General features: G+C 38.4%; 3 protein-coding genes across 4 annotated transcripts in view; 1 reads left to right on the top strand and 2 right to left on the bottom strand.

Moving 5' to 3' along the window:
* Positions 1 to 462: 462 nt before the first annotated feature.
* On the top strand, positions 463 to 4,963 carry LOC103513668 (ribosomal RNA small subunit methyltransferase F-like). The gene is made up of 9 exons (XM_026826805.1): positions 463 to 603; positions 803 to 1,155; positions 1,410 to 1,525; positions 2,029 to 2,204; positions 2,463 to 2,632; positions 3,161 to 3,285; positions 3,708 to 4,118; positions 4,159 to 4,607; positions 4,881 to 4,963. The coding sequence occupies exons 2-9, from the start codon at positions 916 to 918 to the stop codon at positions 4,961 to 4,963; spliced, it is 1,770 nt and encodes a 589-aa protein (XP_026682606.1). The 5' UTR covers positions 463 to 603; positions 803 to 915.
* Positions 4,964 to 5,986: 1,023 nt separating this feature from the next.
* LOC103513667 (polypeptide N-acetylgalactosaminyltransferase 5-like) overlaps positions 5,987 to 13,925 on the bottom strand; it is an 18,647-nt gene continuing 10,708 nt past the window's right edge. The window contains exons 3-7 of the mRNA XM_026826804.1: positions 9,152 to 9,235; positions 9,001 to 9,033; positions 8,194 to 8,298; positions 7,530 to 7,658; positions 5,987 to 6,353 (exon numbers count right to left, since the gene is read on the bottom strand). Coding sequence (XP_026682605.1) covers positions 6,168 to 6,353; positions 7,530 to 7,658; positions 8,194 to 8,298; positions 9,001 to 9,033; positions 9,152 to 9,235 — 537 coding nt within the window. The 3' untranslated portion in view covers positions 5,987 to 6,167. The remainder of the gene's footprint in view (positions 6,354 to 7,529; positions 7,659 to 8,193; positions 8,299 to 9,000; positions 9,034 to 9,151; positions 9,236 to 13,925) is intronic.
* The window catches only part of LOC103513666 (putative polypeptide N-acetylgalactosaminyltransferase 9), a 59,326-nt gene continuing 58,871 nt past the window's right edge, over positions 13,471 to 13,925 (bottom strand). The window contains exon 2 of one of the 2 annotated variants that reach the window (XR_003392724.1): positions 13,471 to 13,591. The gene's annotated coding sequence lies outside the window, so the exon portion shown is untranslated. The remainder of the gene's footprint in view (positions 13,592 to 13,925) is intronic. The other variant, XR_003392723.1, reaches the window with a different exon arrangement.

Raw genomic sequence — 13,925 nt, 5'->3', positions numbered from 1 at the left:
AACAGAGCTAAGTTTATTTGACCATTCAAACAAAGTTTACACTAAGTAGGTACTTTAGACTTCAATATGTAGTTTTCTTTAGTAGGTACTAGAGTAAAACTAGACCTGGATTTCCAGATCTAGTTTTACTGTACCAAGGCACCAAGGCATCTACAAAGTAAAATTATAGGTGCTAAAAATTTGAAATTAAGATGAAAGGGTATTTATGAAGTGTAAATTTAAATTTCCTAATTTAAATCAATACTTTATTTTTAAGTCTACAAACTACCTATAGATTAGTCAAGGACCACACCAAGTAAAGACATTTAACATTCATGTGAGCTTGAAATATAAACAAAACAGAAATGGATCCAAATGTGATGATCACATTCTTCCTGTTCAGTTGTGCCATGTTTACATTCCCCTTCGTTACATTCTTTGGTGTGAAACACATTTGTACTGACTATCTTCATCTGGACGATAAATTCACGGTGAATGCTGTCAGTGTATTCTCCGCTGTTGTTGTTGTCAACTTTATCATTATGTTGTATGCTTTCGTAGCCATGAAGGAACCAGATGAGCCAGCAGAAGAGAAGAAAGATAATTGAACTTTTCTCTCCAAAGGTATTATTGATGCATATTTCAATTGAAAGTGTTTTTTTTTTTTTTTTAATTATTAAATGAATATGTAGGTAGATACCTACTGGAAAAACTATTTAGCTTGTGTTGGGGTAGGTAACTTGTACCAAGTGGGAAAACCCAAATAATAAAAATGTTTTTTCTTGTTCTGCATGGCTGAATCCTGATTTTGTTCTGTTTTCAGATGTCAACAGTAATTCCATTTTTGATAGCAAAACTGACTGTGATACACTAGATTCCACCAATCATTTCATCTCTGCCAAAAAGAAGCTTCGTTACGTTCGAGTAAACACTCTCATGATAAGCACAGAGGACTTGATGGAAAAACTTGTAAATGATGGCTTTGTCCAGTTGCCAAATGCTAACAGCTATGATGAGTTTCTAAACACTATAGCAGAGTATACGGGAAGGAATCAAGTAGATGAAGAATATTTCATTCAAGACTTTCACCTCAATGATGTCCTGGTGTTTCTGCAGAGCACTCAGTTTCACAATTATGCCCCCTATAAGAATGGCTCATTATTTCTACAAGATAAGGTACCTGCAGTTTTCAACTTAAGATAAAACTCGGTTGGAAATCATCTTTTTATACCTTTACCTATGTACCTAATTGATTTAAAAGAATTTATGTAACAAATAAGGAATCTATTCAAACTAGCTCTGATTATCAATTGTAGACATGAGAATTGAGTCCATTAAGTAGGTAAAAATTCTTTTTAAAACATGTCAAATTTTATTCTTTCCAATGTCTGTCTTCCTAAATATTATCTCGTTTTTTCATGATATTCCAGGCAAGCTGTTTCCCCACCCATCTGTTATCACCTCCCCCTCACTCTGTTGTGTTTGACACCTGTGCAGCCCCTGGTAACAAAACCTTGCACCTGGCAGCCTACATGCAAAACCAAGGGTAAGATCACGTTTTATCCTAAAGCTGTGTCCATAGATTCACTTCGTCGATCGACGGCCGTCGACTGACACAGTCTTGTGTTCTTGCTTAAAAAAGTGAAGAAGGCTTTTAATTCATTCAGACTGTACTTAAAAGCTATAAGTCCTTTGAGACTTTAGAAGATTTTAAAGGAAAGAAAAATAGACTTGGGTACACATCTGGTTTGTAGATAAGATCTCCTTTTACCTAGCTCTGCCAGCCTAGTTAGCTTGGTTGATAGCGCGTCTGCTTTGTAAGCGCTAGGTCGCGGGTTCGATTCCCGCCCGGGGCGAATTTCATCCTAAACGGATAATGTTCTTTCTTCCTTCTCTCTGCGATTTCGGAACGATAAGACTTTGGTCGTTACAGTTCCCTCTATCAAACCTCTTAAAAAGAGATAAAGAAATGTAGGCCACTTTTTTAACTGTTGATATTGTTCAAAATAATAATAGCAACATGTTTGTCCTCCTCCTTTATGATTTCAGCAAAGTATATGCCGTGGACAAAGATCCAAAGAGATACAATTATATGAAGGAAGTGGTAGAGCTGGCCCAGGGGTCTGGAGTTGTGAGCACCATATTGTCCGACATATTTGATATCAAGATGGCAGACTACACGGATGTGGAATATGTCCTTGTAGATCCTTCCTGTTCTGGCACAGGTGAGTCTCCTCTCTCTCCCTCCTTCCCCCACCTCTGTGGCCGAGTGGTCAAGAGCACTGACTCTCAACCCGAAGGTACTAGGTTCGAATCCCGGCCAGGGCGGAAATTTTCTAACAAGACTTTTGCTTTCTTGGATAGGCATGGATGTAAGCTAAAAGAATGCCTTGAAGTAATGCGAAAGCGGTACTGACGTACAATTTTTTCCCCCATCAATCATGTAAATTATGTCATATTAGAAAAAATAATAATAATTTCAGGTATCACAGAGCGGGCCAAAATCGACAACAACGCCTCGATATCCGCGGGCCGCATCCGAAACCTGGCCGGATTCCAGAGAGACCTGCTCAGTCGCGTGTGTACCTACTTCACGCACGTGAAACGCATCGTGTACTGTACGTGCTCCGTGCGAGAAGAAGAAAACGAGCAGGTAATAATAAGTTTATTGTTAACATTCAGAATCCTTTACAGACTTTTCTTTCTATATACCTCTAAGTAGTCTAAGTACTTGTGTACTTTTAGGGATGGTTTACATTTTTCATTAGTATTTATACTTCATTATTGTTCGTGAGATAATATTCCTGTAATTTCTTCTTCATTTCATTTTTGTTGTTTATTTTATTTCTTTTAGTTCGTTCAGTAGGCTGTTTAATATTGTTGGGATTTGATGTTTGAGTGTTGTTTTTCTCCGTATTTATTTCTTATGTTTGGTATGATATATTGCTTGTTTCTTGTTTCATATGACATTTTTCATTAGTATTTATACTTCATTATTGTTCGTGAGATAATATTCCTGTAATTTCTTCTTCATTTCATTTTTGTTGTTTATTTCTTTTAGTTCGTTCGGTAGGCTGTTTAATATTGTTGGGATTTGATGTTTGAGTGTTGTTTCTCCATATTTATTTCTTATGTTTGGTGTGATATATTGCTTATTTCTTGTTTCATATTGTGTTTCTAGGTAGTCGAGGATATCATGGTCAAACATGGGGATTGCTGGGAGGTGGAAGATTTGACCCACCATCCGGCACTGGTCGGATGGAAGCACTTTGGCAGCGAGAAGTACGCGCATGGGCGGAGATGTTTCTATGCGTTGCCCAGTGATTATTGTACGGGATTCTTTGCGGCTGTGTTGACCAGGAAATATGATTCTCCAGGGAAAAACAGTGATGGTTTATCTTCGAAAAACATTGATGGCCCTACGACAAATAATACTGTTGGCTCTGGAGAGAAAAACATCTTCAGTTCTACAGGAAAAAACTCTCGGAGAGAAGTTGAGGAAAGTAAGAAAACTAGTGAGGGAGAGTTAGAAGAGGAAAGTTCAAGTCAGGAGAGAGGGTCGGATGATAATGCTAGTGTGGAAACATTGGAACAGAGCAAAAAGAAGAAAAAGCACAAAAGAAAGGATTTTGATGAAAATGAGAGCAGAAATAAACATGAAAATGACGAAACTTGTGAATCAAGAACAGAAGATACAAAAGATGCAAATAACTGTCCAGCTGATGTATCTATGCGTTGCCCAGTGATTATTGTACGGGATTCTTTGCGGCTGTGTTGACCAGGAAATATGATTCTTCAGGGAAAAACAGTGATGGCCCTATGAGAAATAATACTGTTGGCTCTGGAGAGAAAAACATCTTCAGTTCTACAGGAAAAAACTCTCGGAGAGAAGTTGAGGAAAGTAAGAAAACTAGTGAGGGAGAGTTAGAAGAGGAAAGTTTAAGTCAGGAGAGAGACTTGGATGACAAAGCTGGTGTGGAAATATTGGAACAGAGCAAAAAGAAGAAGAAGCACAAAAGGAAGGATTTAGGTGAAGATCAAGATAAGAGCAGAAAGAAACATGAAAATGACGAAACTGGTGAATCATGTGTTGAAAGAACAGAAGATACAAAAGATGAAAATAACCTATGCGTTGCCCAGTGATTATTGTACGGGATTCTTTGCGGCTGTGTTGACCAGGAAATATGATTCTTCAGGGAAAAACAGTGATGGTTTATCTTGGAAAAACATTGATGGTCCTACGAGAAATAATACTGTTGGCTCTGGAGAGAAAAACATCTTCAGTTCTACAGGAAAAAACCCTCGGAGAGAAGTTGGGGAAAGTAAGAAAACTAGTGAGGGAGAGTTAGAAGAGGAAAGTTCAAGTCAGCAGAGAGGCTCGGATGATAATGCTAGTGTGGAAACATTGGAACCGAGCAAAAAGAAGAAAAAGCACAAAAGAAAGGATTTAGATGAAAATGAGAGCAGAAATAAACATGAAAATGACGAAACTTGTGAATCAAGAACAGAAGATACAAAAGATGAAAATAACTGTCCAGCTGATGTGGACACCACAATAGCTGATGGCAGTAGAAAGAAAAAGAAGCACAAAAGGAAAGACACTGATCTGGATCAAAGTACGAATGAAGGTGAAAGGAAACGAAAGAGAGATGGCAAAGCTGTTGAAGAAGTGGAAGATGAGATTAAAGGAAAGACAAATAATGAAAATGAAGAAATAGTATCGAGGAAGGAGAAAAAGAAGAGAAAGAAACAACAAGAAGAGAGGAGTATTCGTCCCAGTTCCAGTTCTGTGTGTCGTCGTTAGGGTCGCATTGTTTCACCTGAAGTTTCTTCTTGTCTTTCGAGATGGCCAGACATTGTTTGCTGACGCCGTGCTTGAGTCTTTTGTTCTGTGAAGCAAGAGGGCAAGCATGCAGGCAAAACACTATTGGTACGTGCCGGTAGCAAGGTGGTCAGTGGAGCAAGGAAGCAGCATAGAGATTAAGGGATAAGGGCGTGGTTCTGGACACAAATTGGATGAAAAGTTATCCAAATGATAATGAAAGAATACAGAGTTCCGAAAGGATTGCGAAATTAAGGAGGAAAGCTAGGTTGATTACTTACCTGAGTAGATAATAGGTAGGTATCTACTTGATAGGTACTGGATAGCTACAGGTGTAAGAAGTTCGGTGAAAAATAAAATAAAGTTACGCCAAAATGGAATATATGAATTTTAAAGAGCTACCGTTGAAATATTAGCTGAGCTACCGTTGAAATATTAGCTGAGCTACCGTTGAAATATTAGCTGAGCTACCGTTAAAATATTAGCTGAGCTACCGTTGAAATATTAGCTGAGCTATCGAGGAGATCCAAAGCAGAACCTTCCGAGGAGAAATAACTAAAAATACAACAAAAAACCTCATCCTTCGGTCAACCCTCAGGAGAGACATGGAAAATTGAAAAACTAAACCCGTGCACTGAAGAGTTTCATGATAAAACTGTCTTCCACATTCTTTCAATTGGTTTTTCATTGCGAACTATTTCCTCTTCCCCTTACCTCCTCAGCACAAACGTTTATCATCGCCCATCATTTTCTGCTTAGTCTCCATAGATTCTTAATCATAATCTTTTTGGCACTAGTGCTCTTAAAAGGAACTACTCTCGCGCCTTAACGGGACGAAAAACTTCGACTATCACCGAACTTCTGTGACGATTACACCGGATTTCTATGACGAGTAAAAGCCAGGCTTCGTGGATGTTTCGGTTTATTTTGATTCTTAATCGTCTACTTTTCCATCTTCTCCCTCTCTAGCATTCATTGACTTTTGATTGGCTTTCGATATTGTCGACTATTCTTCCTCTCGTCGACTTTTGATTTCTTCCTAGTCCATTTTCTCATCTAGTAGTCGTCAACTTTTGATTGGACCTCGTTGTCACTTTTTGGCACTAGTGCTCTTAAAAGGAACTACTCTCGCGCCTTAACGGGACGAAAAACTTCGACTATCACCGAACTTCTGTGACGATAACACCGGATTTCTATGACGAGTAAAAGCCAGGCTTCGTGGATGTTTCGGTTTATTTTGATTCTTAATCGTTTACTTCTCCATCTTCTCCCTCTCTAGTGTTCATCGACTTTTGATTGGCTTTCGATATTGTCGACTATTCTTCCTCTCGTCGACTTTTGATTTCTTCCTAGTCCCTTATCTCATCTAGTAGTCGTCAACTTTTGATTGGACCTCGTTGTCGTAGTTTTTGGGCAGTTTGTCTGGTGAGTATTCGTCCCAGTTCCAGTTCTGTGTGTCGTCGTTAGGGTCGCATTGTTTCACCTGAAGTTTCTTCTTGTCTTTCGAGATGGCCAGACATTGTTTGCTGACGCCGTGCTTGAGTCTTTTGTTCTGTGAAGCAAGAGGGCAAGCATGCAGGCAAAACACTATTGGTACGTGCCGGTAGCAAGGTGGTCAGGGGAGCAAGGAAGCAGCATAGAGATTGAGGGATGAGGGCGTGGTTCTGGACACAAATTGGATGAAAAGTTATCCAAATGATCATGAAAGAATACAGAGTTCCGAAAGGATTGCGAAATTAAGGAGGAAAGCTAGGTTGATTACTTACCTGAGTAGATAATAGGTATCTACTTGATAGGTACTGGATAGTTACAGGTGTAAGAAGTTCGGTGAAAAAATAAAATAAAGTTACGACAAAATGGAATGTATGAATTTTACCAAATGGAAATAGAAAAGTATCCAAATAAATGGTATTTGGAATATTAGAAAAAGACAAAAAAGACGAAAGGATTGCGAAATTAAGGAGGAAAGCTAGGTTGATTACTTACCTGAGTAGATAATAGGTATCTACTTGATAGGTACTGGATAGTCACAGGTGTAAGAAGTTCGGTGAAAAATAAAGTTACGACAAAATGGAATGTATGAATTTTACCAAATGGAAATGGAAAAGTATCCAAATAAATGGTATTTGGAATATTAGAAAAAGACAAAAAAGGGGGAAAACTACTTTTCAAATAGTAAATATGTATGATCATTAATAGAAATTAAGAAACTTAAAATAAATTTGATAGTACGGAATATCGGACTCAAGGATATGAGAGGAAGAACTAGAGAGTGGTGCATGGAAAAATAAAGGATCTTTAATACTACGAAATAAAGCAAACATTAAATTAAAACTTAAAAAAAAAAAATTCTACAAACTGCAGATTTGTTAAATTCTTCAGAAGCTTGACCAACTACGAAAAGTTAGTACCGGAAAAGACAAAGCTTTACTGAAACTTTGAAGCAAAAATATTGTACATGTTTTAACTACTTCCATCTTTAAACAAGCTGGGTCCGTCCCTCCGGGAATTATTTAGCCCGTAGTTTATTCGATCAGGATTAAAGAACTACGAAAAGTTAGTACCGGAAAAGACAAAGCTTTACTGAAACTTTGAAGCAAAAATATTGTACATGTTTTAACTACTTCCATCATTAAAAAAACTACTTCTTCGCAGGTTACTCTAATCAAACTACAACGATGTTTCAAACTACAAAATTCCAACAATAAGGATGAACTACTACACTTACCTTGTAGTCATACTCGAAGTACTGATTTCCCTTAGATCCATGGCAAGGATACAGGATGACATCCCCTCCAGCGTAATCCAGACAAGCTTCATCCCTCCGGATTTCTCCGTGCTTGCTCATCATCCAGAACTGGAAATGAAAACGGTCAAGGTCATTTTAGAGACGTCAAGGTCATGATAAAAACGATCAAGGTCGTTAGGGGATAAGTCAAGGTCATAATAAAAACCTCCAAGGTCGTTATGGATAAGTTAAGGTCATAATAAAAACATTCAAGGTCGTTAGGGACAAGTCAAGGTCATAAACGTTCAAGGTCGTTAGGGACACGTCAATTTTATGATAAAAACGATCCAGATATTTGTAAAAAATAAAGTCAGGACCAACCTTGCAAGAAACAATGTTATTTTTTTGCCAAATTTTGACCCAAACATTCATTTTTAGTAAAATTCCTTTACCAATTTCTGACACAGGCTTTTTTTGTTTTCTCTAAATGTTAACCTGAGCTTTAAAAACCCATGCCCGAAAATTTGGCTTTAAACCTGTTAAAAACTAGTAATAGTTGTTTAGACTGCGGGAGTAAACGGACTTTTCAGTCTCATTCTGGCAGTATAAGCAGGGTATATTCTATTCTAGTCTAATAGGGACGCCGGATGACGCGACATCTTACCTGGTTGCCTCCTTGTTTATGGCACGGGTAAAGGCCGACAGGTTTATGCATATCGGTGGGTTTGCACGCAGAATCAATACACATTCCGGACCAGTCGTTGCTCACCTGTAATCCATTTGGAACAATGTAAACGTTAGGAACGACCAGATATTAACTGGATTCTTTAAGTTCAAAGAGCTATAGAACCCGGAAAAGTGGTTCAAGGAGCAAATTACAAGAGTCATAGGATTGTAGAAAAGGTGGCCCTAAAATTTAATGAGTAAATTTCTAATATCCAACATGTTTGTCAAAATTAAAAAAAAAAATCGATTTTCAATTTTATGTGTGGCAAATTTCTTCTAAATTGAACGAACTTGGGAATAAGAATTTGTTCGTTCACTATTCTCAAGAGTCATAGGATTGTAGAAAAGGTGGCCCTAAAATTTAATGAGTAAATTTCTAATATCCAACATGTTTGTCAAAATTAAAAAAAATCGATTTTCAATTTTATGTGTGGCAAATTTCTTCTGAATTGAACGAACTTGGGAATAAAAATTTGTTCGTTCACTATTCGAACGCTGTTTCAGCACCGAACAGGTAATTTCCAAAAGCAATTTGACCTCTAAATTGTTCCCTCCAAAACGGGACCATTGAGGTGTTATAGGATACCTCCGTCCTTTCGCCTTTCCCAATGGTCCCCACTGTCCACTCCTACAGTGCTTCCCACAGTAGATTCGTAGACGTTCAACCCATCCTTAGGGCTATTTGCCCCTACACATAAGCCTCTCAGTGGGCTTTTTGTGTGGAGTTAAGCTCCACAGTACTTACATCTCCGGAAGCCACAGCATCCCCACATTTAGGGTTCAGGCACGCGATTTAGCGAGGACATCTCGAGATCTGTATTAGAAAGAGATAAACCATGAAACTTCATACCGAATTTTAAAGGCTTTACCCACCTATATTAGATTAACCTCTGTATATGTACCTCCAGGTACCACTTGAATGATTTGCAGCCCAGATTTCTCCTCAGCTCTTTCCTCGATGTGACGTCACCAAAATCGCCCTGGAAAAATACAGAGATGATTAGATGAGATAAATCGATTTAGTGTTAATAAGAAAATAATAGGCCGGACGGCACTTCGAACTCTTAAAGTTCGGGTGCATTCCAGAACGCTTGAAAGATAGTTGATATTGATACCCATAAATATAATTGACGTGCACAGATAGCCCAGTGGTAACGCGCTTGCTTGTCATGCAGAAGGTCTCAGAGTCGACAAAAAAGTTGCAGCTGAATTTCGATTGCAAAGGGAAACAGGTTTCGAGGGTAATTGAAATATGAGAAATAATAAATGAGAAACAAATCAACAGAGAGAAGAAATAGAAGGGGAAACGAGAAGATAAAATGGAAAAGAAATGAGCATACAAAGGAACGAAATAAGGAGGAGAGTCGGGAAAAACGAAGAACAAGTACACAAAGAAATTACAAAGTTCACACTTTAACACTTTATAGGTAGTTAGAGATCTATGAATTATAAAAATTCTGGACATTGATTTCATTTAGATCTAATTAGGTAGTTTTTATACAATTAGGTAGGTAATCTGTAGGTCTATGCTTGGCTTGAAAGTGGATCCTTGATTGCATTACCCCTGTACCTATCTCTTGAATTAGAGTTTAACTCTCTAAAAGTTTAAAGCTTTTCATGTTTGATGTTGATTTACTTTGTTAGGTTTTCCAATTTAGGAAATTATTATTATTCCTTCTGTGATTAACAGCTTCAAGATATGTACTTGGTCAACAGTAGAGGTAGCTTAGAATCTAAATTATAAAACAGTTATAGATCTGTTTCTCTTTACAAGGGTTGCAACTATAAGTTCAACAGAAGAAGGTACATACGAGTAGATCATCTCTTGAATTAGAGTTTAACTCTCTAAAAGTTTAAAGCTTTTCATGTTTGATGTTGATTTACTTTGTTAGGTTTTCCAATTTAGGAGATTATTATTATTCCTTCTGTGATTAATAGCTTCAAGATATGTATTTGGTCAACAGTAGAGGTAGCTTAAAATCTAAATTATAAAACAGTTATAGATCTGTTTCTCTTTACAAGGGTTGCAACTATAAGCTCAACAGAAGAAGGTACATACGAGTAGATCAAATTCAAGCCTAACCAAACGTTTATCATCGCCCATCATTTTCTGCTTAGTCTCCATAGATTCTTAATCATAATCTTTTTGGCACTAGTGCTCTTAAAAGGAAATACTCTCGCACCCAAACGGGACGAAAAACTTCGACTATCACCGAACTTCTATGACGAGTAAAAGCCAGGCTTCGTGGATGTTTCGATTTATTTTGATTCTTAATCGTCTACTTCTCCATCTTCTCCCTCTCTAGTATTCATCGACTTTTGATTGGCTTTCGATATTGTCGACTATTCTTCCTCTCGTCAACTTTTGATTTCTTCCTAGTCCATTTTCTCATCTAGTAGTCGTCAACTTTTGATTGGACCTCGTTGTCGTAGTTTTTGGCTGCTGGGGTAAAGGGACTTTTCAGTCCTATTCGGGCAGGATAAACAAGGTATATTCTATTCTATTCTATTCTATAAGCAGGGTACCTATATTCTATTCTATTCTAGTCTAATAGGGACGCCGGATATACCCTTCCCTAGGGTTTGGTGAATAAAACTACCTACTATTGCTATTATGTTTATCACTATTATTGCTATGATTATTGTCCTTATTACTATGATTATTATGTTTTCAACATCAAATGAACCAGGGCCCCACGCGGCAAATAAAATTGATTCCAGCCTTATGGAACATGCGGCGAGGGAAACTAAACGACTTATACGAGGCCTTTTAATCCCCATAATGGTGGAATTCCATACCTCGGCTGGGATTGAACCCACGCCCTCCTGTTTACCAGGCGAGCGCCTTGACCACTACACCACCGAGGCAGGGGATAGAGGATAGACCAAGCTTGCGAAATTATGTATGAACCCCCAATAATCGTCTCAGTTATGCAATGTGCAAGGTTTAAAAAAAACTCCCCTCACTAATGGGTAGGAGACACCATCAGAGTTACTTCGATTGGTTGATCCGTTAATCTGTTGATTGGTTGATCCGTTGATTGATTGACCTGTTGATTGGTTGACCAAATTCTTTAGCCAATGAAATTAATTAATTCAATATTTTAACTCAGATTGTGTGAAACTGAGATCCCAACTTTTGATCCCTTTCCCTTACCTTGAACGAGAGTTCCAAATTCTCGCCTCCCCAGATATCGAACCCGCTGTCGTAGGTTCCCAGCTTCTCGAAGAACGCCTTGTCAATACTGAACAGTCCTCCGGCCATGGTGGGCGTCCAAACCGGCTCTGCGGCATTCTTATGCCGCTTCCGTTCTCGCTCTGGGATGGCATGCCAGTTGAACTGTGAAGGAGAAAAGGAATCAGGGGTTAGTTTGGTGGACTTTATGAAGAAAAGTTTGGGGGTGATTTGACCAATGTGACTCGATTTGGAAAGGTAGAATCGGATAGATTTTTTTCTAGGCATCCCCCCTTTTTTTATTTTTTGTTTTTTAGTGCGTCAGCATCATTCAGATAACTAATCAACATAAGTAAATTGATGAGTGCCCAGTTTGGTTTTCAAAGGATTAGACCAGTTGCTTATTTATTTGCCCCAGGAACTGCCATCGCATCAACTGACGGCATTTAGGGTTCAGGCACGCGATTTAGCGAGGACATCTCGAGATCTGTATTAGAAAGAGATAAACCATGAAACTTCATACCGAATTTTGAAGGCTTTACCCACCTAGATTACATTAACCTCTGTATATGTACGTAGATATTTGGGACCTCGTTCGTAGACACTAAAAACACTCAAACATACACTCGAGTGGGAATTTAACATTGAAATATTTCACTCAAATGTACACTTTATCAGTTCTTCGCCTCTAAGAACATGGGGCCCTTGGTACCCATTTCTTTCCAGAACTCAAATTTCTTTCCGGAAGAAGATGTGACTGAAGAGTTTAAATCACCGTAAGTACTTACCCCTTCGATATAACTAAGTTTACCAACACTCAATCTCCCCCAGGGATGCTGGTTAAATGCAAGCGTTCAAACACACTAAAGAACAATGAAATAACAAAATGATGAAAAAGGGAGAAAAATCATGCGATTTCTTTCCAGAACTCAAATTTCTTTCCGGAAGAAGATGTGATTGAAGAGTTTAAATCACCGTAAGTACTTACCCCTTCGATATAACTGAGTTTACCAACACTCAATCTCCCCCAGGGATGCTGGTTAAATGCAAGAGTTCAAACAAACTAAAGAACAATGAAATAACAAAATTATGAAAAAGGGAGAAAAATCATGCGAATTTACACGAGGACGTAGCATACGGTAGGGACCCCCCCACCGGACAAAAAAAAAAAAAAACTGAAATACAGTTGAGCTTGATTTACAACCAACTGGATAATAATAATAATAATCCACGCCCTTCTGTTTACCAGGCGAGCGCCTTGACCACTACACCACCGAGGCAGGGGATAGAGGATAGACCAAGCTTGCGAAATTTTGTATGAACTCCCAATAATCGTCTCAGTTATGCAATGTGCAAGGTTTAAAAAAAACTCCCCTGACTAATGGGTAGGAGACACCATCAGAGTTTAAACTTCGATTGGTTGATCTGTTGATTGGTTGATCCGTTGATTAATTGACCAAATTCTTTTTTTTTGTTCTTTCAAACGTAAAAATATTACATGAAAGATTACATAGTAAAGTACAATAATAATAATTAATAAAAGTCTAGGTAGGTACATAATTAAAAAAATAAATTAAATATAAACCTAATAGATAATACAACATATTACTTAATGGATAAAATTCCATACCTCGGCTGGGATTGAACCCACGCCCTGCTGTTTACCAGGCGAGCGCCTTGACCACTACACCACCGAGGCAGGGGACAGAGGATAGAGATAGACCAAGCTTGCGAAATTTTGTATGAACCCCCAATAATCGTCTCAGTTATGCAATGTGCAAGGTTTTAAAAAAAACTCCCCTGACTAATGGGTAGGAGACACCATCAGAGTTTAAACTTCGATTGGTTGATCCGTTGATTAATTGACCCGTTGATTGGTTGACCAAATTCTTTAGCCAATGAAATTAATTACATAATTCAATATTTAAACTCAGATTGTGTGAAACTGAGATCCCAACTTTTGATCCCTTTCCTTTACCTTGAACGAGAGTTCCAAATTCTCGCCTCCCCAGATATCGAACCCGCTGTCGTAGGTTCCCAGCTTCTCGAAGAACGCCTTGTCAATACTGAACAGTCCTCCGGCCATGGTGGGCGTCCAAACGGGCTCTGCGGCATTCTTATGCCGCTTCCGTTCTCGCTCTGGGATGGCATGCCAGTTGAACTGTGAAGGAGAAAAGGAATCAGGGGTTAGTTTGGTGGACTTTATGAAGAAAAGTTTGGGGGTGATTTGACCAATGTGACTCGATTTGGAAAGATACCTAGAATCGGATAGATTTTTTTCTAGGCATCCCCCGGAGCTGATTAGCGAAACGACTTGGGATTGACCGGGCAGACACTAGGCAACCCGTCAAATATCTAGGTTTATCTACTCGTTGACCAGATTAGGAAACCTTTGGTTTTGACCCGTGAGTAGTTAAATGAATACAACTAATCCAATAGGACTGTACTACGACCTGCGTGATTTTTTTTTTTTTATTATTACTATTTATTTTTTT

Source organism: Diaphorina citri, unplaced genomic scaffold (genome assembly GCF_000475195.1).
Source record: "Diaphorina citri unplaced genomic scaffold, Diaci psyllid genome assembly version 1.1 scaffold1006, whole genome shotgun sequence".
In the NCBI taxonomy this organism is placed as follows: Eukaryota; Metazoa; Arthropoda; class Insecta; order Hemiptera; family Psyllidae; genus Diaphorina; species Diaphorina citri.
This window is presented reverse-complemented; position numbering and strand designations above follow the sequence as displayed.

Coding starts and splice junctions, on each gene's coding strand:
- LOC103513668 (XM_026826805.1), top strand. CDS start 916: ATGATAAGCACAGAGGACTTGATGGAAAAACTTGTAAATGATGGCTTT. Junction 4,119..4,158: donor AATAACCTATGCGTTGCCCA/GTGATTATTGTA, acceptor TGTGTTGACCAG/GAAATATGATTCTTCAGGGA. Junction 4,608..4,880: donor GGATCAAAGTACGAATGAAG/GTGAAAGGAAAC, acceptor CTGTGAAGCAAG/AGGGCAAGCATGCAGGCAAA.